General features: G+C 43.6%; 1 protein-coding gene across 1 annotated transcript; it reads left to right on the forward strand.

Annotated features, from left to right (window-relative positions):
• Positions 1–4,986: 4,986 nt before the first annotated feature.
• On the forward strand, positions 4,987–27,115 carry DAPP1 (dual adaptor of phosphotyrosine and 3-phosphoinositides 1). The gene is made up of 9 exons (XM_041484270.1): positions 4,987–5,063; positions 13,602–13,724; positions 16,944–17,077; positions 19,751–19,881; positions 21,170–21,217; positions 21,459–21,521; positions 23,471–23,556; positions 24,064–24,151; positions 25,125–27,115. Exons 1-9 carry the CDS (start codon positions 5,002–5,004, stop codon positions 25,173–25,175), a joined length of 786 nt encoding a protein of 261 aa, XP_041340204.1. The 5' UTR covers positions 4,987–5,001; the 3' UTR covers positions 25,176–27,115.
• The last annotated feature ends 65 nt before the right edge of the window (positions 27,116–27,180 follow it).

Consider the following 27,180-nt stretch of genomic DNA (forward strand, 5'->3'; position numbering starts at 1 on the left):
TCCTGCTCTGGGTGCAGTCTCTACCTTAGGCTCGACCATGGGGACTGTAATGCCATCTGTGAGGAGCTGGGAACAGAGGTGAGCTGGCATGCTGGGCTCTGCTGCAGGACAGAGTTATGGGGACATTCAGGTCTCCAGCCCTGGAGCACCTCCCCACCTGGAATCTGGAGAGGTTCCTCCTCTCTGCATCTGTAACTACTGGGTAAGCTCCGAGCGCAGACTTGCCAGCCAGCTCTGATTCCTCTCGGAAAGAGGCTGAACCACCAGCAGGTCACTTGGCTCAAGGCACCATGTGGCCAACAAGAGGAGCTGCCTTTGTCCAGCCTTGCCCCTCACCCTGGCCTTTGGCAACAAGAGCTGCTCTCCCCCACCTCCTCACGTCTGCTGCCACTAACAGCTGCTGAAACCCATGTTTTCTAATTTAAAGATAATTTCTAGGTGTTTGGGTTTATTTCTTGGGGTTTGGCTGGAGAGGAAAAACTTTTGCACAACATCTATTCAGAGTCTATGACACTGCTCTAAAGTGGGAAGTTTTGAAGAGACTTTGGCTGTGTCTAAGAAGACATGAAAAACGTGTTGAAGGCTTCAAGCACACATGCACACACATACATTAAAAAGTGGACTGACAAAGTTCCTAGAAAGTTTTCCTTGTAGAACTGAAAGTGGAAACACATAATCTTCCCATCATTATCCACATTATTGAAACTGTGAAAACCAAACCATGTGCAATAACACAGCTGTTCTAGCTAGAGGCATTTAATCTCCCACCATCATCTCAAAATATACATGCTCCAGCTCCTGGTTATGCACACAGCAATCAAGGACTAGGAAAAAATTTAGCAAGCATCAAGGGAAACTTCCTGTACTTATTTCTGTGTCCCTGTTTAAGTTCAGAACCCAGAAAAAAAAAAAAATCCTCCTGTACTTAGCCCTAGAGGAGTAGCTGAATTTCCTAGAGCAAACAAGAGGAGAAAGTGCATGATGTTAGAAATCATAACTTCTAAAAGTCACATCATGAAGAGTAGGAAGAATGCTAGTTTTTTTACTAAGAGCAGAGTTAAGAGACTTATAAAGCTGGATTATTAAATTAATATTTCCTTGATTAATATTATTAAATCTAATTAATTATTATTATTAAATTAATATCCCATACCTAATCATATTCCTTTGGGACATGGCTGGGCCTAGCCTACTTAGCAGGAAACTCCACAAAGGCTTGGGAGCTGTTGCACCTCTTGCTGTGCCTAGGTGGAGACGTGTTCCTAATCCAAGTCTGGGGAATGAGCCCTGACAGCAACACAACTAGTGTGATCTTTGGCTATAGAAGCCCTGCCCCGCCCAGACTGTGGAGAAAATGGGGCAAGAACAGCCCTTCCTTTTGCACAATCTGTCTTCAAGCCATTTTCCCCCAGGAACTTGGGTAATTTCAAATTCCTTTTCTCACCACTGTTCTGTGTTTCCTGTCTGAAACAGATTGCAGCCAACACAGGGCTAGCTGGCAGGTTCTGGAAATGTGCTGACTGTGGACATTAGAAACACATTGAATAAACGTGCCCTAGGTGCCTCCAAATCCACAAAGTAAACTCATCGCTGTGCTAACACCAGTATCTGAAGTGTTTTCCAGCATAACAATTGTTTCCAATGAAGATTCCAAGACAATCTGTGCCACATTCAGAAGGGAAGAATCAGGTTAATTTCAGAAGATGATGTTAGTGTGCATCCTGTGTTTGATCACAGTGGAAAGATTCCTGTAGCTGCTTTGGAGGGTTCTACAGAATCCCATGGGGTCATACCTGAATGTAACAGAGATTAGATGTCTTGGGCACTGCAAAATCATCAGATGCAGTCACCTTAAAAGTAATAAATCAATGGCCAGCTCTCTGTTGTGTAGGAAACCTGTGCCTGTGCCCACTGTGCTCCATCCCAACCTGCCCCTCATTGTTAACAATCATGTTAACAATGGCTTTGTGAAATTTCTGGGGTTTTAAACTTTCATTTGGGTGAAATCACTGTCTTTGTGACTGACCATCTTTGCTTGGATGGTTCACAGTTATCTATAATCTATTCAGGTTATTAGAATGTGAAATAGTTAAAGGGAAAAAATTAAATTTTCAATTATTTGCTGCTGCGTTCTGTCAAGTAACTGGAGTTATTTTATTACACTTTTGCAGCAATCATACCTATGTATTAGTCACATGCCTATCTAAGCCAAATTCTCCTTTATTAATTTAGTATATCTTAAAGTACAAAATTACAGCTACCTGAAAAAAAAAAAAAATCAAACCTTTCAAATAGTTTTTAAACAATTGCTGCATAATAACTCAAAAACCTGGAAGAACCATCAGGATCCTGGGAGCTGACCCCTTGCCGGACACGTGATATAAGCTCACCTAGCAATCCACAATTCGTGCTCAAACAGAACACACAGTTTCCCAAAACACTATCATAAAAGCAAACACCTGCTGGACTGAGAGACCTGGTGGCTGCACTGTAAAGCATTCACTGGGTTTTGAAGTCTGCTGGTAAATTCCATTCTGGAATAACCCTAGTGTGACACAACACAAGGAACACTTGCACATGTATTGATCATTATTGACCCTCCATTTTGACAGCCGCAGTTCTTCTGCTTTTCATGACTTAAACTTAAAACAATAAGGGTGTGGGTTTTTTTTTTCCTGTGAGACGGTGAAGTTATTTAAGAAAGGCTTGAAGAGATTGGTTTTTTAAATTGAATCCCACTTTGTTTTTTCACTGACAGCCGTGAGGGGATGGGTAGAGAGCCAGACTGTCCTTTGGGGGTGCTCTGTGGCCAGCAGCGCTCGGGCTGAGCTGCAAGCACCAGAGCACTGCTGCTATCTACAGGTCTGCTCTGCACAGCACTCACGCTGCACATGGAACCACTCCTCCGCAGGCATGCCCGTGCTCGGGAACAGGACCAAAACACAGACACTGAAGTGTTCCGGCTTTGGGGAAGTGCAAGCTGTAGCCTTTCTGTCCAGTGGCTAACCTGTGCCAAAAACCCAAAATCAAGTGCACTTCATTGAATGGAAAGACGTTCTCTGACGCAGGAGAGTACAATTTCTGCCTCTTTTTTCTTTTTTTTTTAATTTTAATTTTTTTTTCTACAAATGAAGAGGAAACATTGCACTCTCAGGTGCAGAGTAAGAGGAAGTGTCTGCTCCCAGATGGGAACCCCCTCCCACCGCAACAGCCTGGTGCACAAAACACAATGGTGTACACAAGGGCTGGAAACCACCTAAGACCATCTGTGATATAAGTAGAATTTACTAGAATTTAGTTGTGGCTCTTTGTTGCTTGGAATTCAATTAATTTTTCCTTCTGTGCCTTTTCCTCTGTAACCCAGAAATTTTCATAGGTGCTTTGCTGCCTCTATCAGTAAGACAGACAAGATAACCTGGAATGGGTTCATCACTGCTGGAATCAAACACAGCAGCTTGCAGAACAGGAGAGCAATAATAAATAAGTCTATCCAGCAAATACAAGCAAACAGTGTAGACATCAAAGCATCTATTTAACTAAATGTTGTGGATTTCAGAGTCAGGTTACCAAAGAGAGTATCAGATCACAAGCTTTCAACAAGCAATAGAGGAAGGGGAAAACTCAGAAAAAGGAAAAAAAGTATTTTTCCCCACAAAAAATTTACATTTTTCCCAGTAAGGAAAAAACTCCCAGCTTATTTGCAAAATCTTTATCTACAACTGAATGTCTGCCTGTTGCCATGAACAGGTAAGTACAGAAGCAGAGCACCTTGCAGCCACAATTAGAAACTCAAAGGACAGTCTGGTCTGACACATGGAACCTCTCTGAAGATTTTCCCATTTGGGAGGCTAGAAAAGCTCTTTCAAAAATGATTTCACAAGACCACCAGGATCTGCAGGCTAAAAAATCCTGTTCCAAATGACTCTTAGCTCCACACTGAGCATGCAGTTCATGACTGCTTGTGGGAAAATAAGTATCTGTTCTATCCTCTCTAAATACCAGTTTTTCTGGAAACAGCTGATTTTTAGTCCTGGATACCGGGTGAAAACCCTCAGCATGACTGGAAAGGAGCATTCTGTCATTTCCCTTTTTTTTTTTTTTTTTTTTTTTTTGTGTGTGTGTGTGTGTGTGTGTGTGTGTGTGTGTGTAGTCCTGTCCTTTTTTCAAAAAAGATTAGTAAGGAATCTGCCACACCTACAATAATTACTGTCTATGAAGTATTGGGGAATACAAATAACCTCTAATATTGCCGGGGATTGTTTAAGCATTAGAAAGAACAGACACCAGATAATGCTCAGAAATTTCTCATCCACAAAGCTCAGTGCTCTTGATACTTCCAAAGAGGGAATGAAGCTGTACATTTCTAGCAGTTTACGTTCTTATTCCTGTTTCAGAAAGACAGCGTGACCCCTTCACAGCCCGCACGGAGGATCAGCAGGGAACCAGCGGCTCGGGGCGCCTGGGCAAGCAGCATCCCCCTTCCCTGGCAATCCAGCGGCACGGCCATGGAAAGCTGCGCTCGGAGGGGCAAGCCACAGCCCCCCTGGGCTCTGGGGGCTGGCTGGGGACAGGATTGAACATCTGACACTTACAGAAAAATCCACAAATTTCACCTCCACAGATTTCCTCCTGAGCACTTTGGCGGACACAGAAGAGGCGAGGGGCGTTCACTGATGGAGTGCGGGAGGAAAACGCGCGGACAGCGAAACGCTTTGGAATACCAACTTCTGGGAGGGACAGGTTAAAGCGACGGGAGGTACGAATTATTCAGGCGATAAACCACGGCGCTGGCAGTGTGGGAGGCACACCGGGCACCGCCGGGAGCCGGGGGCTCTGGCCGCTGCTGCCGAGGGCGGGGGTCTCACCTCGGGCCGGGCGCTCCGGGGCGGCGGGGGCCGGGCCGGGAGGGGCCGGGAGGGGCCGGGCCGCGCCCGGGGAGCGGGGGAGGTGCCGGCCCGCACTTCCTCAGCCCCGCCGAGGCGGCGGAGCAGCCGCGGGACCATGGCCCAGCTCCGGGAGCCGCGTCCCGCCGCGCCGCTGGATCGGGAGCTGATGGCGCTCGGGTAAGCGGCGCCACGGGCATCCTGGGTGTCAGCCCTGGGCCTGCCGGGACACCCCAGGGGCTGGCGGGGAGGGAGCTGCTGGGTGTCGGTGGTGAAGGCAGGGATGAGGATGTCTGAGCCAGCCCGCCGAGGCGCTCCGTGCGTGCTGTGCGCCCTCAGAGGCCCAGCGCCTCGTCCCGGGGGCGGGCGTGAGGGGCTGGCACAGGGCAGCGGCAGAAATAAAGAATAGTCAGAAAACCGAGAGCGCAGGCACACGGTTCCAATGTAGCGGGGAGCTGGTGGCAGGGGTGCGCCTTCCCTCGGGGAACCTCTGTGGCCTTGAAGCCATCGCCATGGGATAGAGCCCAGGGTGTGCTGTGCCGCTTCCCTGCTTTTTCAGGGAGCACCAAACCCACACCTGCCCTCAGATCCCTGCCCTCAGATCCCTGCCCTGCCCGTGCCATCCCTTCAGCTGCCTCCCTGTAGCTTGGCCTGGGCTCTGGTCTGGAGAGCTGCTGTCCTTGCCTGGCGGCAGCAGGATTCCCAAAGGTGCCTGGGGCTTCAGGAGGGACAGCGGCGGACAATTCACAGCCACTGCGAGGAGGACATCGTGCTCACCGAAAAGCCAAAGCCCGGGAGCAAAAAGGAAGGCTGAAGGTTGCAACAGACCTTGTTCCCGGTCTTATGCGACTCGCCCATTTTTTCTGCCAGTTAGTTTTGGTTTTTGCAGGAGGAAAGCTTGGGTCACTCTGTCACCGGCAGCATTGCCGTGGGCAGGGAGAAACACGGGCTGGAGGAGCAGAATGGGAGGGCACGGGCAGGGTGGGATCAGTGGCGGCAGTGCAAAGGCGAGGCAGAGCAGAGGAAAGGCCAGTGATCATTCTGACAAAGCAGAAAGGCTCTGGTGTCAGCTCTGCACTCAAAAAGGACTGATGAGAAAAGTACAGGTGTTTTGCTTCCCGAGTGCTTGTGGATTCAGACCAATTCATTGCTTGTTTTTGCAATTTGTTCACTTAATGAACAAACTGGAGTGCAACAAAGTAGCTTGGAAATTCTAGCTCCACACTGGTGCCACTTTCCCATATTTAAAAGAACCTTTTAATGAAATGCCTGGTAACTGAAGCACCTAACAGGTGTGAAATTCAGTAAAGTCACTTTGCAGTGGTACCCAGAGTAGCCATTTTATACTTTTTCTTTACATCTGTAAGATTAGGCTCATCCTAAAACACAGTATACAGGGAAGAAGGAAAGAAAAATTCGTTGCAGCTGTTGTGGGAAGCATGATTCCCAATTACCAGACTTTTACTGATTTCCACAATGTGGTCTGAGTTAATATATGCCAGAAACATGTGCCTATAAACAGCAAGGAGTTCATCCTCATAAATAGTCTTGTAGAAATACAGCTTGATGTGGTACTTAATATGGTATCCGGAAGAAGGAAAGAGTAGGAATTAGAGGGCTACAAATATGCATTTTTAAAGCTGTACCTTCTTTATTTTACCTCCACTTCAATGGAAAACCTAAATTTTTCACCCTTCCACAGAACACTCAGCATCTCCTTCAGGGAAGTGTGTTGAGTTAAATGCATTAAAGTTGAATAAGCAATGCCAGGTAAAGAATCCCTTCAAATGATTAAACAAGGCCCTTTCTTTTCAGCTAGTACTGAAGCCACTTTTCTCCTCCTTTTTTTTGCCTAAAGATGCAAAAGAACTCCTCATGCAGCAGACATTCTTGTAGCATAATCTGAAAGATCTCTTAATGTAAGTGCTTTTTCAGCTGTCACAAGTAAGTGTATCACTCTCCAGACCATGCAATGAAATTTTCAGTCATCACAAGGGTTTTCCATCCTAAACTTAGTCCCCTCCTCTCACAGTGCAGAGTTCCCTTGACAGCTGATGCAGTATCCAGCACAACTGAGACCCAGTTCTGGTGAGGAGCGTGTGTCCAACAGAGACAATGGTCATTCAAATGAGAAGCAGCTTCAACATTCACATATCTTTGGGGTGGAATTTGAAGCAGTTTCTTTTAACGCTTCTGCTTTCTGGTACAAAAATCAAAGAAGTTGGATAAGGTTTAAAGAAGTGTGAAATGGGAAGGACTTTACTCTTAAGAGAAAAGGCTGAGTACTGGGATGTGCTCGTAGTTTACCAGGTTAGCTGCTCAGCAGAATAGAAACTTGTCAGCAATGTAGGGAAAATTCAGATTACTGTCAGCTTCGTTGTGTTGACATGTGTATAGGTGGACCTAATGCTTAACGAAAAGGAAGACCAAATGCAGAACATGTTGTTAAAAACTTGTTGCCTCACCCATTAGCTTTGTCCCTAAATCTACCAAAATGTTTAAAAGGAACCACTGAAGTTCACCAAAAGAGACATAAGCACCTTGGCTTAAAAGGAAAAGGAAGCTGACAATGGGATTCTTCTCTGAAGGCCACTTTGGTTATTGCAGAAGTCAGTCCATTTTCCAGTTGCCTTTGTTGCTGTTAGAGCTGAAGCACAGCCAGAAACTGCAGCGTGGAGCTCCTGTGGCTGAGCACGTACTGCGCGGGGCTGGGGAATCCCGCTGCGCGGCTCTTTGCGCAAGAGGCGAGAATGTGGAGTATCCCGTCATCCCAGTAACTGCAGGCGCGTCTGGAAGCACAGTTTGCATCCCAGTACAGCATAGTCTGGGTGACACTGTTTGTCTGTTGAAAGTGAAAGGCGCAGGGCAAGAGGAAACAAATTTTTGTATCTTTGTCACGCCTTGCAGCAGAACTTTTATGCCCTTTCAGGTCTGACAGCACCATGACAGATGATATTTGTAAGGCTGGTCAATACATTCCATACTTAGTTTTAGTGACAGAAGATAAATTAAGCCACAGGCCTAAATCAGGTGATAATAAAATTGTGAAACTGAGGAACATGTTTCACTGGAAGAGGGTAAATGGTCATAAGAATTTTTTCATCTCTGTTTTCTAATTTAAGGAAGATAAAAATTAAAGTGACTAGAAAGTGGGCCAAATAATGGGTGAAAATCAGAATGAATGCAGATGAAAGAAGGGGGAGAGAAGATGGAAGTGAAAAGCAGAAGCTGAACTAGTGAAAGTCTACAGTTAGAAGACAAACCTTAAGACTGGATACAATGATGTTATTTCCTCTTATTTCTATTTTAAAATTATTTCCCCCCCATATAATGGCCTCCTTGTATTCCAGCAAAGTACTTTACACAGCTTTGTGAATTTCAGTGTAACACCTTGAAAGGATGTCCTACAAATACCAACCAGTTTCGTTGCCTGACACTGTAACTTCTGTCTTAGCATTCTTGCCCTTTTGGAGATTCTCTAGAGCTCTGTCAACTCATGCACCATTGAAAACATGACCAAAACTCCACTTTTAGTGATGTGAGGTGCAGAAAACCCTTTTGCAATTTTCATTTGATGGGCAATGCTTCTAGGGTGTGATATTAGGAAAAAAAAAAAATTAAAAATCCCAGACTACTAAACTTGACAGATAAGAGCTGGAAGTTGCTGAAATACAGAGTGCCAAAAACAGAGAGCTAGTGTGTCAGTTTTACAGTCATTTTTGGAGCACAGGCATGTGAAGAGCATTGCATCCAGCCAGAGGAGATAAGTCAGTGCTTTCCCATGCACTTCATCGAGCAGAACTGTGGACTACTGCTTCAACCTAAGAGAGGGAATACATCTTTGAGGATGGAATATTGTTTCAAGGTGTAAGCAAATTCAACTCCTCGTGGTAGAAGATATATTTAATTAAAAACAAACAAACAAAATGATAAAACACAAAACTTGCCAATGTCTACCACCACAAAAAAACCCCCCACAAACAAACAACAAAAAATCCAGTCAACCAACTGAGGGTAAATAACTGCTGTGAGCACTATGGGAGTGAAGTCCTACTGGGAGCACATGTGGCCCATCTTCCCTGTAATCTGGGTCGTTGCTACCTTTCAGAGGTGGACAAGAGATGACTTAGACTTGCTGTGTTCCTGCTTGGCTCCTGCAGCTCAGAGAGCCGAGTGCCTTCCACCCACCCCATGGCACCAGCACTATTGCCCCTGCTGCAGCAGGGGAGGGAGCTTCTGGGAAGAGAGCACAGCTCTCCCAGCGGCACACCAAGAATCTCCTTCTTGCTTCACAGAAAGAACTTAAAACTGCCTGACTTTTTCATAAAAGCAAGCCAAACATGCACAAGGTTTCTAGTTCTGTCCAGGCTACACCTGTCTGAGAACATCTGATAAGGACACAAAAACCAAGTGTGACCTCTGCCTACTGCATTTATCTGGTAGCTCGGCATACTGCAGAGTTATCACTCCAAACACGCCGAATAGCAGCCAGAACTTCCAGCTGTGCTCTCTTCTGGTGCTACTGTCTTTCATTTTTGTGAGGAAGAAAAGCAAGTGTTCCTACTGGATGTTACACAGTTTGCACATAAAAATGGCTCAGAAGAGAATTATGCAAGTCACTCAGCATTCACCCTTTCACGGATGAGTGTTTGTGTTGCTTGTGTATTCTGTTATTGTTAAAGTTTATCCACCTGATGCCAGCTACAAGTTTATTCAGCAGCTCCTATTTCACAGGCAGATTTTTTTGCAAAATATCCATGTGATTTATTTGAAAACAGCATTATCAGAAATTACAGATGCCATACCTAAGGGTACTCATCTTCAGGGGACACAGAAATGAAGTTTCATTGACATTTTTCATTGGAACAGCTTGGGTTGCTAAAGAATGAATGAACATTTTGAGGATGATGTTCTAACCTGAAGAGGGAGTTTCCCACCGCAGACTTTGCTCTAGGTTATTCCTGATCTTCACCATGGTGTAGGTAGCTCTAGTTGCTGCATTAACTACAAAGAGATGTTCCCAAGAAGAGATTTTAATGTGAGTGCATCCTGTTCTGGAGTTGTGATGACTGGCACAGCTGCAGGAGCATAGCTGGCCAGCACAGTCACAGCTTGCACTACAGCAGCCACCAGCTCAATCCACGGGGAAACACCGCTGGTGACTGGAGGGGCAGATCTTCAGGGCAAGGCTGTGTGCTCTGATGAGTTTGGGCATTCTGGGGCACTGGGTGTCTCATCTCCTTCCTCTAAAAGCCAACAGTGAAGTCCTTCCTCTGTGCCATCACCGATGCACTGGTACCTAAAGAACAGGCTGATGTCTGAAAATGGTTTCTTTTTCAAAGGGTAGCAAAAGTGATCTCACTGGCTGTGCTTGTCCATCCTAAGACATGCCTTCACTGGCCATTCCAAAGAGCAGGAAGGATGGCATGGCCATTCAACCACACTGACAACACAAGCATGCTTACATGGATGGGATAAAGAGATTTAATGTCAATTAGGACGAGGTTAAGGTAATAAGAATGGATAAATGACAGCAGCTGTAAACTCTGAGCATGAGATTGCTAGTCAGATTGTAGAAAGGGAACCCCAAAAAGTTGACCACACTTTTTTTTTTTTAATAGAAGAAATGAAATAATTAGAAAAGAGAAACCTCCCAGAAGTATGTATACATACTGGGAGGGTGTACAAGGCCAAGGACAGCCAGAAGTGAGCTTGAAGCAAGGAAGGAATTTCATCTGTCTTTCTTCTTGGGTTTCTCAGAGAAATCTCAGTCAAGAACCTGAGGCAATTTTTACACTACTGATGGTTTGCAGTCTGAAAGGTGTCAAAGTACTCTGGACTTGTTTTGTAGTGAATACAAGACTCTATAAAGATGAGTTTTGGAGGGACCTTCAGAAACATTCTGATTATCCAACATTATCCACTATGTTCAAAACAGAAGACTTAAGACAATTCAGCTTTATGAAGGACTTTCTAGGGGCTTCAGTGAGATGGGTGTTTGTAAAGCATTTTAATTTCCTTAATGTCTCATTTTAAGATGGCATGAAAGTAGATACAGTATTGTGTTTTGTATCAACAATTTCCTGCCCCAGGTGTAATTCAGAAGACAATCTAAACTTCAGCTGAAGGTGGACTGCCTTTTACAGTTTTGCCAAATAAGCCATAACTCCCATCTTGATTTGCCTGCCAATTTCAAAGAACTGCTTAAAAGTCTTTTCCTGAGACAGATAAATAGAAGGATTTTCCCTCTGAAAAACACTTAAATTTACCTGAAGTATACCTAGTAGTGCCTAACCACGGGACTGTTTGGGTTTATTTTTAGTCCTGGTGATTTCTATGTGTACTGTCAGCTCAGGCTTGATTGTGAGAGCAGACTGCATAGGTGTGTATTTGTTTACCTTCCTGGTGGTCTGTGATGCAAATTCTAAATTTTCTTCAGCATTTTAATATTTTACCTGTGTTTATGCAATTGAAACAAAGTTTTTGTGACCATTTTCACAGTGGAATATCAAAGTAACCTGATCAAACCATCTATCATGGTCAGGAAGAGAAAAAACCCCAAACTACGTGTAACAGTCCCTTTGACACCAAGATCTGCATTACTGTCTCCCATCCACTTCTATTTTTTTGAGCTGAACAAGAGGAACATAGTAACATTTCAGGGATTTTTGTCTGAGACAGCATATTTAGGCAAGAAACTGGTACAGCCTTGTCAGCAAAGTTTTAGAAGTGCACTTTCAAACAACATTATTTTCCCAATTAAGGGTTTTGTTGTTGGTTTCTGGCTGGCTTATCTATTTTTTTTTTTTTTTTTTTTTTTTTTTTTTTTTTTTTTTTTTGTGTAGTAGTAACATTTCATTAGCCACAGGTCTTTTATGTGTAAAGAGTGTGGATTTAAACACAGCATTTCTTAAACTTCATTGACTTCTCTTTCAAAAGTTTAGTGAAAGAGTTTTTTTGGGAAATAAGGTAACAACACAGTTGTTGCGAGCAACCTCAAACTAAATCTGCCTCCTTCATGACAATGACCACTCACAGATTTTCTCAACATGTGCTTCTTTTGCACAGAAGTGAGCCAAACAGTGTTACAAAATCCCCCCCAAAACACAGTGCTGCACTCTCAGCTGCAGGTCTGCCCATGCTGGTTCCATCCTCCCCACATCGGGAATGATCTGACCTTTGCCTGTTCCTTACTTGGGCAGTTAATCCCAAAGCGGATTTTGGCTAACAGGTGTTCCAGAGGATGACACTTTGACTCTTTAAATATTCATTATTTTATTCTACAGTGTAGATGGACCATATTCTAGAGCCAAAACAGCAATGCCCTGCCTGTATTGAGTTTCACATGGATCTTCTCTTCCTCTGGGTTAACAGTCTGGAGTCTCTCATAAAGCAATTCATCAGCCAGCTGGCCTTTCAAATAGGCAGCCGTCCAAATTCAGAGTTAAAGCTTTGTGTGAGGTGCCAAGTTTGGTGGAAACTTGGGATGAACAGCTAAGGAGAGAGAGGATACAATTACACCTGGTTTCATTTCGAAGACTGCGGCGATACAAGTTGTGGAAAGTGCTGCCCTGGCATTTCTGCTTTCAGTGAAACTGTGTTTCTCTGGCTGAAGCAGTGACCGGCTTTGCTCCCAATGCTACAGGCATTTAAAAGGGAGGGAAAGGTGACCTAGCACCACTCCACATACAGAAGGTTGCTCCCAGCAGAGCTTTGGGTGTAGTATCCCTCCCTCTTTCTGCTCCAGAGCCTTGTGTGTGTGTGTGTGCATGGCTGTGGTAATTATCATGTGCCTTGCAGGATTTCAGCTCCAACCTTTTACAGCTCCAGCTTTTTGTGTTCAGTCTCAGGCTCATTTCTAGTGAGATCCCTGTCTCTTGTAAAAAATTGGGTGTTTCCATTGTGGAACATTCTGAATGGAAACAAACCCATAAACTACACTTCCTGGACTTCTTTGCAGAGTTTTTTTTTTTTGTTTGTTTGGTTTTTTTTTTTTGTTTTTTTGTTTTTTTTTTTTCCTTTAAAGTCCTTGCAAAACTTGTTCATAAAAATGAAGTTAATTTTCACTGAAGATAAACTGAAACCATGTTTAGATGTTTATGTTTTCCTTTGTTGCTCAGATCATACCTGGCCAAGAGAAAACAATAGCAAGCTATCTTAATTTCCACTGAAACTTTGTCAGTTAATTTTGATCCCTTTAGTTCTAAGCTTAGGAAGCATGTTTAATTGAAGATCTTGGCAGTGAAGATGCATTGAGGGAAATTCAAAGTTTATGAGGAGTTTCAGCGCTGCCTGTTTGCCCAGAAGAGGATGTGTACCAAAGAACACACATATGTCAGGAAGTGCAGCTTCTGAAAATAGACAAAGGAGTCTGTATAACCCCCAAAACTGCTCTCACCTTGTCAGCACAGACCTGGCTAATTTGTTGCTCATGCAAGCAGAATTAGCAGTGTTTTTAGATCCAGCAAAACAGTCAGCTGTTCGTGCACAGCTTTGTGTTAACAAGAAATAGTTTTTTGACCGTGTCAAAAGGTTTTGCAGGCCACTGCAAGGGACACAGGTCTGTGTAAACTGTGAGTGCCTGTGAGGAGGGTGGTGACTCAAAATTGTAGAGGAAGGACTGCAACTAGCACTGCTTTTTCTAACCCTGCTCCAAAAAGCAGCATCAGCCAGTCAAGAGCGGAGTGAAGGATGCTTTAACCCCTTGTGTCTCCCCAGGTGGTACCATGACAACCTCACCCGGCACGCAGCGGAAGCGCTGCTGCTCTCCAACGGGCAGGACGGGAGCTATCTTTTGAGGAAGAGTAATGAAAGGGAAGATTTGTACTCCCTCTCTGTAAGGTAGGCTATGGACAGGGTGAACTAATCTAATGCTGCACTTACTTCCATGTTTGAATGTCCCATGCATTACAGGTATTTTTGGGTTTTTTCCCCTAGGGCTTAAACTATTTTGAATTATATTTCTATTGGTGTAATCCTACTGAATGACATTTTGCTAGAGGAAAAGAAAAATGATTGGATTTGACAACTGCTCTCATTTTTCCAAATTATTGATTAATCTTATTTGTTGGAGACATAATTCTTTAGAATGGCTGTAAATTTTCAGTCTGCATGATAAAAAATCTGCATGTCAGTTAAAAGAGCTTAAGAAACAGCTGGTGGGAGTAGAAAGGTTTTATGATGAGGACAGTAGCAAAGATTTAACGGGCGCTAATCTTACTAGTTTCTGAATCCCTGTATAGGAACGACCGCCTCTGAAGGATGATCCAGTGTTTGGCTGGTTTTACTCCTCCGTTCTGTGCTAAGGTTCAGTCTTAGCCAGGTCTCCGTGACTAAATTGAAAAGCACCTTGTGAGTGATCAGTGCCAGGGCCTTGAAGTCAATTACAGCAATCTAGGACACAACTGTTCAGGATACACCCAATGCAGAGCAGAGGAAGCCGGGCATGGTTACTTCACTATGGAATCACATTTAAGAATCTCCCAGAAGGAGAGAAGCCACAACATTTTAGTGAGGAAACCGAAGGACACGTGCATTAGACACATAAGGTAGTTCCTGCACATTTGCTGGGTGGAGGTAACCAGCCCTAAAAATATTTTTAACCTTTGACAACTGTGTGATAAAAGCAGCCTCTAGACCAAAATTTTAAACTGGTGCATGCAAGGTCATTCCTGCTGCAAACTGAGTCTCTGGACAATTTGTGACCACAACTCAGCTGAATCACAGTAACTTTCTAAAGTCACTTTGATCTGTGTAATGCTGCTGGTTATTTCCACCCCTGGCAGGAGCACAGCATATGCCCTTGAGATTGTGGCTTTCTGCATATTCAGTACCAGGAGCTGTTACAATTTGGAAAAATAGTTGCTTGGGAACTGAGGAAAGTCTGATTTGCACATACCCTGTTCCTCAGGAAAGGCAACAATGAGGTGTTTCACCCATTTCTGACAGAAGATCGAGGAGCAAATGTGCCTATACACACACTGTTGAAATTATTACCACTATAGGCAGCCATTTATACACAGGGTGCCCAACACATCTGAAGATGCTGTTACGAAATGAGTATTCAGAGTAGCAATGACTGAATTTAGTGCAAGTGTCTCCAAAAAGAATAGTGGCATTTATAAGCAATAGCTTTCCTTAAAAAAAAAAAAAAAAAAAAAAAAAGTAATTTTAAGTCGATCATTGTTTTTCTGGTTAATATTTTTTTACTTTAAGTTGTTAAGCATTATTTGAGATAACAACCTCAGCCAATTAAAAAATTATATATGGATCTTGAAGGTAGTTTTAAAGGGCATTCAGGAAACAACTTCTTGTAATAACCCAAAATTTAAATAGTTCTTTTAATAGGAAACAGAAGTGTTAGTTAATGAAAATAAATTTGCTGCTTGGACAGATTCTAGCCTTGGAAGACCTACAAAAGTCTATTTTGGGCCCATTCCAATCTCTTGTTCAGCTCTTCATGTAGTGAGAATTACTTACTGCATTACCATATGAACTGAATAGCCCAGTCTGAAGTTTGGGTTTTTATTCTGTTCTGTTAGTTTCTGTTGTTTCTGGTGGTACATCTCCTTTGAATACTGATTTTCATTTTAAAATATTTTACAATTTTTCTACTGGTTAATGTTATGTTTTCTTGCAGTTTTTTTGACTAATATGAAAACTTAATTGTAGAATAAGTAATTCAATTTTGTTCTGATACATTTCTGTAGAAAGGATAACTTCAGCAATTCTAGCTGTTATTTTCCTTCTGTCTTAAAACATCTTTTGTAGCTTTTACTTCATTTTCTGCCTCAGCCTCACAAGGAACTTTGGTCATGATTATAGCTTGGGGTTTTTCAAGGAAAAAATGCTTAGCCATCCCTTGAGGTTTTTATTGACAGCTGTAGGAAGAGAGGTCCCATATTGCCTGAAATCTCCTCCCCCAGCTACATTAGCCAGTTTGAAAAGGAAGGAGGAAGCAGAGTACAATTTGCTCTCATTGCAACACTGTCTTGAGAAATTAAACAAAAAGATGGAAACCCCTGTAACTGCAGCAGAGTCGCAGCAGCTCTTCCCTGGCACTGAGCATTTGCACCTGGCTTTTGTGCCCCAGCTGACTGTAGCACAAAACATGTGGGAGGCCCATAGAAGCCTTCTTCTTCTGTCTTCTGCAGTAACATAGATACTGTTCAAAGATACATGTTTAAATACCAGTTTGAAACCATTATCCTCTTTGGAAGTGGCAATAAACAGTGAAAGAGATGCTCTAATTAATTTTCGTCACAGCACTTTTCCAGTATATTTACTGTGTAAGTTTTTCCTCAGACAGTTTGTTTTGGGTGGTAGTAACATTAAAGAAAGTAACTTTTTCACTGGAGAAATATTTGCAATAAGTGCTTCACTGTCTTTTGAAGTCAAAATAATTGCCTACCCAGGAAGTGAGACCTTGCACACTTCTCTAAACGCCATCAGGTTTCATAAACAAAAGCTGTTACTTCCCTTACAGGACAGGACCCTGGTTCATGTTTGTCAGTGCCCATCCTAGTGGAACCAATCATCCAAATACAGAGACAAAGCAAACAAATTCTAAAGCCCTCGGTATTTAAAATCAGGTTATTAAACCCCTGTTTGGGTGCAAAACAGAGACAGGCCATTTTTCCAGGGGAAACAGAAGACATTTTCAGTGAGATTGGGATGCTGCTTGAAAAGCAAGACACATACTGAGTATACCCCTCAAGGCTGAAGTCCAGTAAGTGAAAGGATTTCATCCTATTTAGGCAGAAGGCTTGAAATCTCTTCTGTGGGTCTTTCTGTTGATGCAAGAGTTAAATGAACCAACTTGGCCTTTCTAGGCTTTCATCATCTCATATCTGTAAGTCAGCAATTAAAATCTGATTTTCAGCTCTGTTGAAAATCACAACACAGTGAGGGACAGTGATGGCAGTACTATTACTACTAAGACAGTGATTGGCAGCCCATGTTCTGGGTCCCTGTAGTGTGCTATTTAATGCTATTTAAGGATTATATGTGCCAAATGCCTTTGGCATTTACTTCTTGACAAATTTTCCTCTTTTGTTTTAGGGGAAAAGATTCTGTGAAACACTTCCATGTAGAGCACACAGGAACTTCATTCAAGTTTGGATTTAATGAATTTTCTAGCTTGAAGGAATTGGTCATGCATTTTGCAAACCAGCCTTTAATTGGAAGTGAAACAGGTAAGGAGAGCCATATTGTGTGTATGAACACATTTGTAGCCATGCTTCACAAAGATCTAACCAAAAAGAGCTTCTGTTGTGCTAGCAAATAGATCTTCTGCTAAAGTGTTCATAAATTCACATTTGTATTTGTATCTAAGCAAATTTCACTTAAAAAAATCTTTCAAGTTCTTTGAAGATAAACGACACATAAGCTTATTGGGCTTTTGCTAACCAGGGCTATGAGCTCCTTTCAATTTCTCAGAGGAAGAAGGATTTCAAAATTAGAAAATTAGAGGATTAGAACATTCTCAAAACCAGCAAAACCAAAGCACAGTGTTAGTGAGGAAATATTCACCTATGAAGCTGAAATCCCCCAATAAGAATAAATGGAAAAATGACTTGAAATGGTTTCATCTCACTATTCTTTGTCCAAGGAAGGAGCCTACAGTGTTATGCTCTTCTTTCCTGTAGGGAATGTGTTTTTAACCAGCTCTCCTGTTCTGCCTGCAGTGCCATCACCATGCTGATGCCATCTGCCATCACAGTGATTTTTCTTGCTTTTAAGAGGAGAGAGAAAAGCACAAGTTTCTCTAACAACCAATGTGCTGACTGAATTAAAGGGTCAAAATATTAAACTTGATTCCTACAAGTGAATTGAACACCATCAGGCTAGAATCCTTGGAGAAACAAACTGGATATTATCATGGCAATGTCAGTTTTATGTTTAGCTTCAAGTGTAAGAATTGAAGACATGTCAGTACAAGTTAATGCCAAAAACTTCAGTATCCTCAGTGGCAAGTGTATGCAAATAACTCAGGGCAGTACTAATTATGTATTCAAGAGCCCAGTTAAATGATAGTTGGCACATGCAATAACTGTAACATGTCACACACTAAATTTGCACCAGTACTCTGCTAACCCAAACATTAAATTCAAGGGCTCCTTTGCCAATTTCTTTCCCCAAGGAAAATGCAGTTGTACACTCAACATGGCACTTGTATCTTTCAAAACACTCTCTTTTAAAATTGCTTTCAAGAGTGGTTCAAACACAGAGCTCCCACATGTATGCTCTGTGCCAGTTATTTTTCCTGGGAAATCAGGCATGCACCCACAGGCCTATCTCTGTAAAGATTTCGGATGACAAAACTTGTATTTCCCCATTCCTTCCTCCTTCACTGCATGTATTACAGACACTAATAAGCAAGACATTGGTTTTATCTGATCTCTGTGGATGAGATCTACACTTGCCACCTTAAGGTTTCCTAATCAGATTCTACCGGCTCTGTGAAACCTCTAAGTCAAATGTGCTACAAAATTTTTAAAAAAAAAAAAATTGAATATCATATAAGGAAACCTTCCACCTTACCATACCATGGAAAACAGTAAAGGGGAAGAGAGAGCTAACACTCAGGCAATATTCCTTCAGATACAGGTGTCATATTTCTCCTGGGTCATAACCATGTTTTGTCAAAACTGAGGTAGTGGCTCATCACAGTCAACTCCAATCCAAGCATCAGCAGATGCAGACATGGCAGAATAATCTTGCTACAGTGCAACTTTTGTTAGATGCTGTGTATAATTATCAGATTATTCTGTACAATTGTCTTTGTGGAGGCAAAAAAAAAAAAAAAAAAAGTCCACAGAGGACTTATTAGAAAACAAATACTGTATAAAATGTTATATTAGTCCTTCCATTTCTGCAAGGGAGCTTTTTATCCATGGTGTACAGATGATGATACCCTGATTCTATGCAACAGCTCAGGAGTAGTTTCTCTGGAATGGTGATGGAGCTGTTCTCCATTTTATTTTAAATGGTAAAACATAATTTTTCTGCAAGGCCAGATAGAAATAAACCAATGCTGACTTTCCACCTACAGGAAGTTGAATAGATCACATTTGCATACACCCCCTGTGCCTGCAAACAGATTTCAGCTGGTTACTTCAGATACAATTTTTCCACTTCTCTTTTTAGCCCTTCCCATTACAGAATACTTTTCAATTACTCATACATCTGTAGGTTTCAAGTTCAAGTTGTTACCAGTTCTAGCATCCCTCCTCTTTAAGAGCTGCAATAGCAGCATAAAATGCAGATGGAGCAGCATTTGGTATGCTGTGACATTATTTTTAAAGAATGGAGTTAGAGGGCGGAGCAGATACTATTTCAAGGATGTTCTTCACTGTTTTGAAAAGTACAATACATTCACTATTGAGAATGCAGTTTTTCTTTTCAGGGAACATGCAATAAACACAACCGCCTTACATGGAGAAAAAGAATGGCTATAGTGAAAGGTTTAGCTGGGAAGAGCTGTGGTAAAAACAGTTGAGGGCGATGGTGATGTGGGTTTACTGTTAGGAAGCCTGTAGCCAGAGCTCTGACAGATTAGGTGATTTAAGCACCAGCTAGTGGCATGTTGGCAAACCCAATGACTCTTGTGGCCTCCTATCTGTTTTAGCATCCTGCCTACCCTCCAAGCCAGGCTCTTGGGCAGGAAAGCAATTTAATAAGTCAAGAGATTTCATGCAAGCATTTGCAAGGGTAAAGGTTTTGAAAAGGTACCATCTATTTACAGTTTTCACAGCTGCCTTTTTAATTTTAGGGAAAAGATGAAATTAACCAGAGATGTAGCTACTGACAAGTTATTTTCTAAGCTGGACTTGCCAGATGAGTTACTCCTGCTCTTTTCTCTCCAGGAACTTTAATTGTATTGAAGCATCCCTACCCACGGCAAGTGGAGGAGCCTTCCATTTATGAGTCTGTCCGAGTGCACACTGCAATGCAGACGGGAAGGACAGAAAGTGACCTTGTCCCAAATGCTCCCTCAGTAAGTTGTGCTCTGCTGGGAGGGGTGCTCCTGGCCTGAGTCTAGCATGGCTGTTGGAGTGAGCTATGGAGTAGGACTGGTTATTAATCCCTTTACGGGTTTGTAAACACAGGAAGTCTCTGCCAAACAAGGCAAAACAAATACAGACTTGCTCAGTACAGGCCCATGGCAAACAAAGGCTTTTATAATTGTTGTCACTTCAATGCTGTCCCTGGAAAAACATTGTCTGCAGCTGACCTGGGTGAGTCTGACTATCCAAACAAAGAATATGTGAAAGATTTTCATTCTCATGTTATCTTTTAGAATAATTTATCATTATTAAAATTATCGTTAATTTAAAAAAAATGCATACACACACAAAATTATTAGGGCCAACTGTTCTCACTTGAACAGCAATTAGAGTCTCTAAATCCCTGTAACTCATGTCTAGGTGAGACAGGTGGTTTCTCCAGAACAGTTTGCTCTGAACAGAGAGGAAGCTATTTTAATTACATACAGTATTTTGGGGGGGAAAGAGGAAGAGTTATGTTAATGTGGGTTAATGAAGTTGCAAAAAGAACCACTTCTGATGTGTCTCACAACCAACCCTTCATCACCAAGTTACACTTAACCTCCAAAGAACCTTGATTTCCACACACCACCAATAAAAAGGTAATATTTTTTCAAGAACAAGCGGTAAGTTGGCAAGATTTTGATTTTCAGAGGTCTCACAGCCAGGTCCCTACAGAGAATTTCAGTATCTAAGAAGTCATAAGGTCCAAGTGTCACTCATGATGCCTGAGAAACAGTTCAAACCCAATTTTTCAAAGCACATTGAACATAACAGGTTTTTCCTGTCAAGCATGAGCCTGGTTGAGAGAAGGGAACAGCTCAGTAAAACAACACTTTCCCCTGGCTGCATTTGAGGAGCCTTTTCTGGGGATAATTCCACTGCCAGTGGAACCCCATGTGCTCCTGGTCACAACACCTACAGGGGCAGCCATCCAGCCCTGATAAATGAAGCTGCAGCTTCATTTATAGCTGTAGCTGCAGCTTCATTTCGCTGTGTTTGGCTGGGAAGGGGCAGGGCAGAGCTCCCTGAGGGAGCACAGCCTGGGGGCTGCCTCCAGGGCCAGCACAGCTCCATGTTCACCCCAACGTGGCTGGACCTGCCCAGGGGGAGCATGGAAGTGAGGAGTGGGGAGCTTCCCAAAGAACTGAGCCATCTTCCCGATGTAGGCAAAGAGGGGGACATGGGACACAGAAGCAGAGCTCAGCCTCTAACCCCAATCCCTTTCTTACTTCACAGCTTGGTACCAAAGAAGGATATTTGGTAAAACAAGGCAAAATAGTCAAGGTAAGGAAAACTCTTATTTGTTGCTTCCACTCTGATTACCCACATAAGCTAAAACCAACATGGAGCTGAAATTGCTCCACCTGTATGTATTTCCCTGCAGAGAGGAACAATTTGTATTTTGAGCAATAACAAAGCACAACTGTAAACCAGGGCAAGCCAGCAGCTTTGAAAGTTTTTCTTTCCTAAGAAGTTTTAGACTAAACTCTCCCAAGACAGTTACCACTTGTTCTTGATCTTTCAGAGCTGGAAAACAAGGTGGTTTACACTGCATAGGAATGAACTGAAGTACTTCAAAGACCAGACAGTAAGTAGCAAACACCAATTCTACCTTTTAAACATCTACACAGGCAGCTGCAGCCTCCTTGTGTCTCTGGCTTCTCACATCTGTATCACAGCTTTCCAAGCTAAAGCTTCCCAAACTGTCAGAGGGGTCAAACCTGTCAGGTAAAGTCAGTTTTGCTGATGACTTCAACAAGAGAAAGCAAGTTTTCAGCTGGAAAATGTTTACTGTACTCTGCCAGTCTTAGCTACTGGATAGAGTTTACAGGAATTTTTTACACAGAATCATGGAATAGTTTGGGTTGGAGGGGATCTCAAAGATCTTCTTCTTCCAAGCTCTCCACCACAGGCAGAGACACCTTCCACTAGATCAGGCTGTCCCAAGCCCTGCCCAACCTGGCCTAGAATACCTTTTTGTTTTGCTTTGTTAAGTGGATTTTAAGCTACCAGCACAACACAATCTTTATTTGTAGTTTAGACACAGCCTGACAGAGTGTGCTGCTAAAATAGTTCTAAAAATACTAGTGTTATCCTTTGCATTCTTGGATTTCATCCTTCTATTTCAAGTGGACTCACAGCACACGTGGAAAACCATTAATTTAAAAATTTCTTCTGACAAAGATTAATCTGCGGCATCCTTACAGTTACTGCTCCATTCTATCTTGGTCTGAGTAAAGATAAGGAACACATCTGGAGTTTCTTTGCCCTAACAATGCCTTTGTTTGAGGTTCCTTCATGAACACAGCCAAACTGTTCACCTCTGCCAAGCCCTTTTTCAAGCCTCTAACAGATTTTTACACAGAGCAGACGCAAGAGCCTTCTCTCACCAAACATTACCATTTCTAAACAGTTACATTTTTGCAGGGCTTTCCATCAGTTTTCATTTCATTTCAAGACAATTTGAATTAAGTTTTCAGGACAGCATTTCAAAGAGCAGCACTCCATTAGTGACTTGCCAGGCAAGAAGAACTCCTGTGTTTGTCAGGACTACGACCTCCTTCCAGGCAGCAGCTCCAGTGTCTCCTGGCACTCCTGTTGTTGCTGTGGGGCTGAGGGACCTACATGTGAGCAGTCTGCAGCTGACCCTGGGACAGCATTTGGTATCTCACCACAGCCCAAGGGGCTTTCTTCTAATGTAGGGTATTGCTAACAGCCACTGAGGCAGCAAAAATATTAAGGGAAGATGAGAAAGCAACAGATACCTCCACACACCTGATGGAGGACCATGGAAACAGCTAAGGGTGCTTGGGCAGAAAGCAATAAAGCTGCCTCCTCTGAGGCCTTAACAGTGTGAGGCTGAAACAAGTGGAGGAAGATCTCTCACGCCTAGGGAGTGTGAAACTCCTAAGAGACGTGGGTTGCTGTTATACACAACCTAGGTCCCTGCACCTGAGCTTGTCCAAAGAAACTTTTATACACATATATATATTTGTGTGTGTGTTTGTGCACACATGCTTCTCAGGCAGCCAGACCTATCAGTCCTGCTGCAAGCACTACTTTGGCTTTGCTTCTACATTTCTCCTTACCCAGCTTCGTCCTTTTAAGGCACTTAGGAATTAATTAAATCTCCAACAGCTGGCTAGACTGATAAGACCTTTATCTTATATATGCTTTTTCTCTGTAAACCTTAGCTGAAAGTGGTACCAGGTTTGCTGCTGTGTCAGTCACATTACATGGCATCAGCCAAAACCTCAGCACACTCCATGTAGCTCAAACATTCCTGCAGCAGAGATCTCCTCTGTTGCTTGTCCAGATGTGAACTGTCCTGTGTTTTTCATATTAAATTCACTTTGCATCACACCACTGATGTTCTTATGCTTGCTAGTTTGTGCTTATGGTGTTACAGCCATTGTAACTATGCCTGGAAAAACCTGTGGAGGTGCCTGTAAATGTCTAGATGCACTGAAGATGAACTGAGATAACTTTATCTTCTGTTTTCATGTATCCACATTTTAAAAACATTTTCTCTTCAAGGCTACGGAACCAATTCGAGCACTTGACTTAACTGAATGCTCAGCTGTGCAATTTGACTATTCCCAGGAAAGAGTCAATTGTTTCTGGTAGGTTGCAGGATTTTCTCCATGTTGCTGGAACAAGGGGAATTATAAACAATGTGTGCGTCTGAAAGGCCCTTTGGTGGTTGTGACCCTTCTCATCCTCTAACTCACAAGTCTGTTTCTGTCAGACAATCTCTGTCTGGCTTTGCCAAATTACTCCTGGCAAAAAGTGGGCCCATGTGTAGTGGGCATTTCTAATTCTGTAAGCACCTATAATCATCACCTAGACTCATGGGTCTTGGGGTCAGACACTGATACAGGTCACATGGTAACCTCTTCTGTCCCCAAATGTGAGTCCTTTATCCTTAGAAAGGTCCTTGTCCTTAAGGACCCTGGGCTGCAAATGGCTGTCACCCATTCTTGGTTACCCTCCCTCCTGGTGGCTGAAGGGGAGCATAGCCTCCCTGTCCTGCTCTGTCTCAGCAGCTGTTGGCACCGGCCAGCTGGGCTCAGTTTTGGGGAGAGCTGCCAGTTGTTCTAGCAACTTAAGAAAGCTTTGTTTACTTACAGTTTAGTGTTCCCACTAAGGACATACTACCTGTGTGCCAAAACTGGGATAGAAGCTGACGAGTGGATTAAAATCCTGCGGTGGAAACTGGTAAGGTGATGTGTGCTGCTGCAGGGCACCCCAGCAGCAGCACTGCTGCTGCCAGCGCAGCCCCAGGGCTGGGCACACAAGTGCTACAGCTCTCGGCTCCTCCCGCAAGGCAGTGCTTGCTCTGGCTGCCAGGCTGGATTGGAATGGGCAGTTTTCACATAATCACAGAATCAGTTAGGTTGGAAAGGACCTCCGAGGTCGTCAGGTCCAACCTTTGATCAGTCACAACCTTGTCAACTAGACCGTGGCACTGAGTGCCACAGCCACACCCTGTCTTTTCTTAAACACCTTCAGGGATGGTGACTCCTCCACCTTCCTGGGCAGCCCATTCCAATGTCTAACAACCCCTTCTGTGAAGAAATTCCTCCTAATGTCCAGGCTAAACCTCCCCTGGCACAGACTGAGGCTCTGTCCTCTCATCCTGTCACTGGTTGCCTGGGAGAAGAGACCAACCCCCAGCGGCTACCCTCTCCTTTCAGGGAGTGATAAGGTCACCCCAGAACCTCCTTTTCCCCAGGCTAAACATCCCCAGCTCCATCAGCTGCTCCTCACTTACGATCTAGTCCCTTCCCCTCCACTGCCCTTTTCTGGAATCAGGCACCTTCCTGAACTGGGGTGCCCAAAACTGGACACAACAGTCGAGGTGTGGCCTCATCAGTGCCATGCACAGGGGCACGATACATCTGCCTGGAAACCCACTTCAGCATTTCTGGGATGCACCTTTACAGGCATGCTCATTGGTAAGAAAAAATTACTTCCATCTCTAAGGATGTCATTATATGTACTTGGTAAACAATATGGATCATCCACCAGCCCAGACCACATGTCCTGGGTCATGATGGCAGAAATGAGGAGACAGTGTAAAGGCTTGAAAGCACTACTTCCTAAAAAGATACCAGGAATTGGGTGGGTTGTGGTCACCCACACCCCCACGCAGGCAGACAAGCAGTAATGGGCTGTCCTTCTGTTCCAGTCACAGATACGGAAGCAGCTGGAGGAGCGCGGTGCCGCCCTCAGCTCCTAGCTGTGTGCCAGCGCTCCCGCTCCACTGGCAGCAGCTGCCTCTCTCCACGGGGAAGGCATTCCTTACCAGAGGGCAGCCTCACGTCTCCAGCGCTGTCTGTGCCCCTTCACAGAGGCCACCCAGCTCTGCACACACGGGATCCTGCGGCTCTGGGTGCTCTGCGGCTGCCGAGTTGTGCAGGGCACGGCTGCAGAACCAGAGTGTGGGTTTGATATGTGTGGCGTATGCCTGCAACGCACTGAATTCAAACACTGCCACCTAATCACAGAAGTGGTCACTGTTCAAAACTTTTGGGGTTATTCAGAGCACTCATTAATTTATTGCAAGCTGCATCACAAGTAAGCATCAGTATCATGTTCTGTAACCTTGAACCTTTTATTTAAAACAGGTCCTTTCTGGAAACATTAAATATCTTTTTATTACCTGTTTAGGCTTTAAACCTGAAGAAAAATGACAGAATTACATTTTGTAAATAGCATCTATATTGTAATCCAGAGAGTAGTATTTCAAGGCCCTTTTCAAAGTGACAGATGTCCGACACCTAGTTCAGGTCAAACAAATTTTAATATGGTTTAGCTTTATACCACAGGGATGACTACAAGGGAATGTTTGTTTCAATCAGCACCTGTAGGTAATGGTGAGCAGCACCATGTAAGCACACTTGTATACAAACCATGGTTTTGAGAAACAGTAGCTGCTTCCTGGCACTCATAGGACACACATTTAACAGCGTTGTGGCTCACTAGAGAGACAAGTGGAACCCCATGATGTTGGTGCTGTACTCTAAATAGGTGTTATATTTTGGAAGCAGTTTGACGCACTGGAGAGGCTCAAGACCAGACTGACCCAGCTGCAAGATCCCCTGAGCAATTCTGTGCCTCCTCGAGGGCTGGGAAAAGAGGGGGGACCCTCTCTCCCGGCATAACAATCAAATTTATGCTGAAACAGCACCTGCCAACCTCTCCTGCTATGCCACACTGCAGTCTGTGTTTGGTATTGCTCATGCAGAAGGGGTTTGCCTTTGCTGGGAGAAGAGTGCAGAAGAGGAAGGCAAAAGCACATTGGAAGAAGAAAATCTAGATTTGGACATATAAATAGCATTTTATTTCAACTTAGAAATTAAAAGTATTTGTAAATATTTTTATATAGACTGTTTTCTGAATAAAATGTCATTATAAAACTACCACAGGTCCTTTATATTCCTGTACTGTATTGTTAAAGCTTTGTGCTCCTTTTTCCCTTAATGAAGCTTTAAGAAACTGGCATCTCCCATTTAGTTAAAAACCTTTGCTGAGTTTCTGTGAGAGAGAGGCAGCATAAGGGGAAGAGAGAGATGATACTCTCTAGCACATCACTGTCCTGTGAACATGGCTTGGAAATGGAGCTTGTGGGGAAACCACAAACATAGCCTTCCCTTTTTCACAGCAGCAGGCTGCTTCACAAAACACTGGAAACAAGCTCAGCACATGGTGTCACAAACTGAAGCCAGTGAAAGAAATGGCACTTGGGTGGCCCTGGGAGCCGTCACAGACAGATGGGCTGAGCAGAAGCAAACAGCAAGGGGAGGCCTTTGCTGGAGCACAAACACATTTTGCCAGAAACACACACACCTTCCAGCTGCTTCTGTAAGACCGGCAACCAAAGTCCCATTCCAGCTTATTTCAAATGGAAAATGGTTGACTGACAATCTTTTTGAGCCAGGAACTCGCAGCTGTCATTTCCAGCACCACTGTTCCCCCACCCTGCCTGCTGCACCACAGGTTGATGAGGTGTGAACACGGGGCCACGGCGTGCCCGGGCTCAGAGCTGCCCAGAGCTGCCCCCCAGGCCGGCAGTGCTTGGCAGGTGTCATAAGGGGACGTGCGAGGGAGCAAGAGGGGGGCTAAGAGCCCAGGCTTGACCCCCAGCAACAGATCTCTGCACTGCCCTGGGACTTGGTATCCTTACTGCCCAACTGAGAGACACACTAGTTAGTTTTCAGTGTATAAATTCATGGATTTTGGAC

The sequence above is a fragment of the Pyrgilauda ruficollis genome, unplaced genomic scaffold (genome assembly GCF_017590135.1).
Source record: "Pyrgilauda ruficollis isolate IOZ18807 unplaced genomic scaffold, ASM1759013v1 scaffold65, whole genome shotgun sequence".
In the NCBI taxonomy this organism is placed as follows: domain Eukaryota; kingdom Metazoa; phylum Chordata; class Aves; order Passeriformes; family Passeridae; genus Pyrgilauda; species Pyrgilauda ruficollis.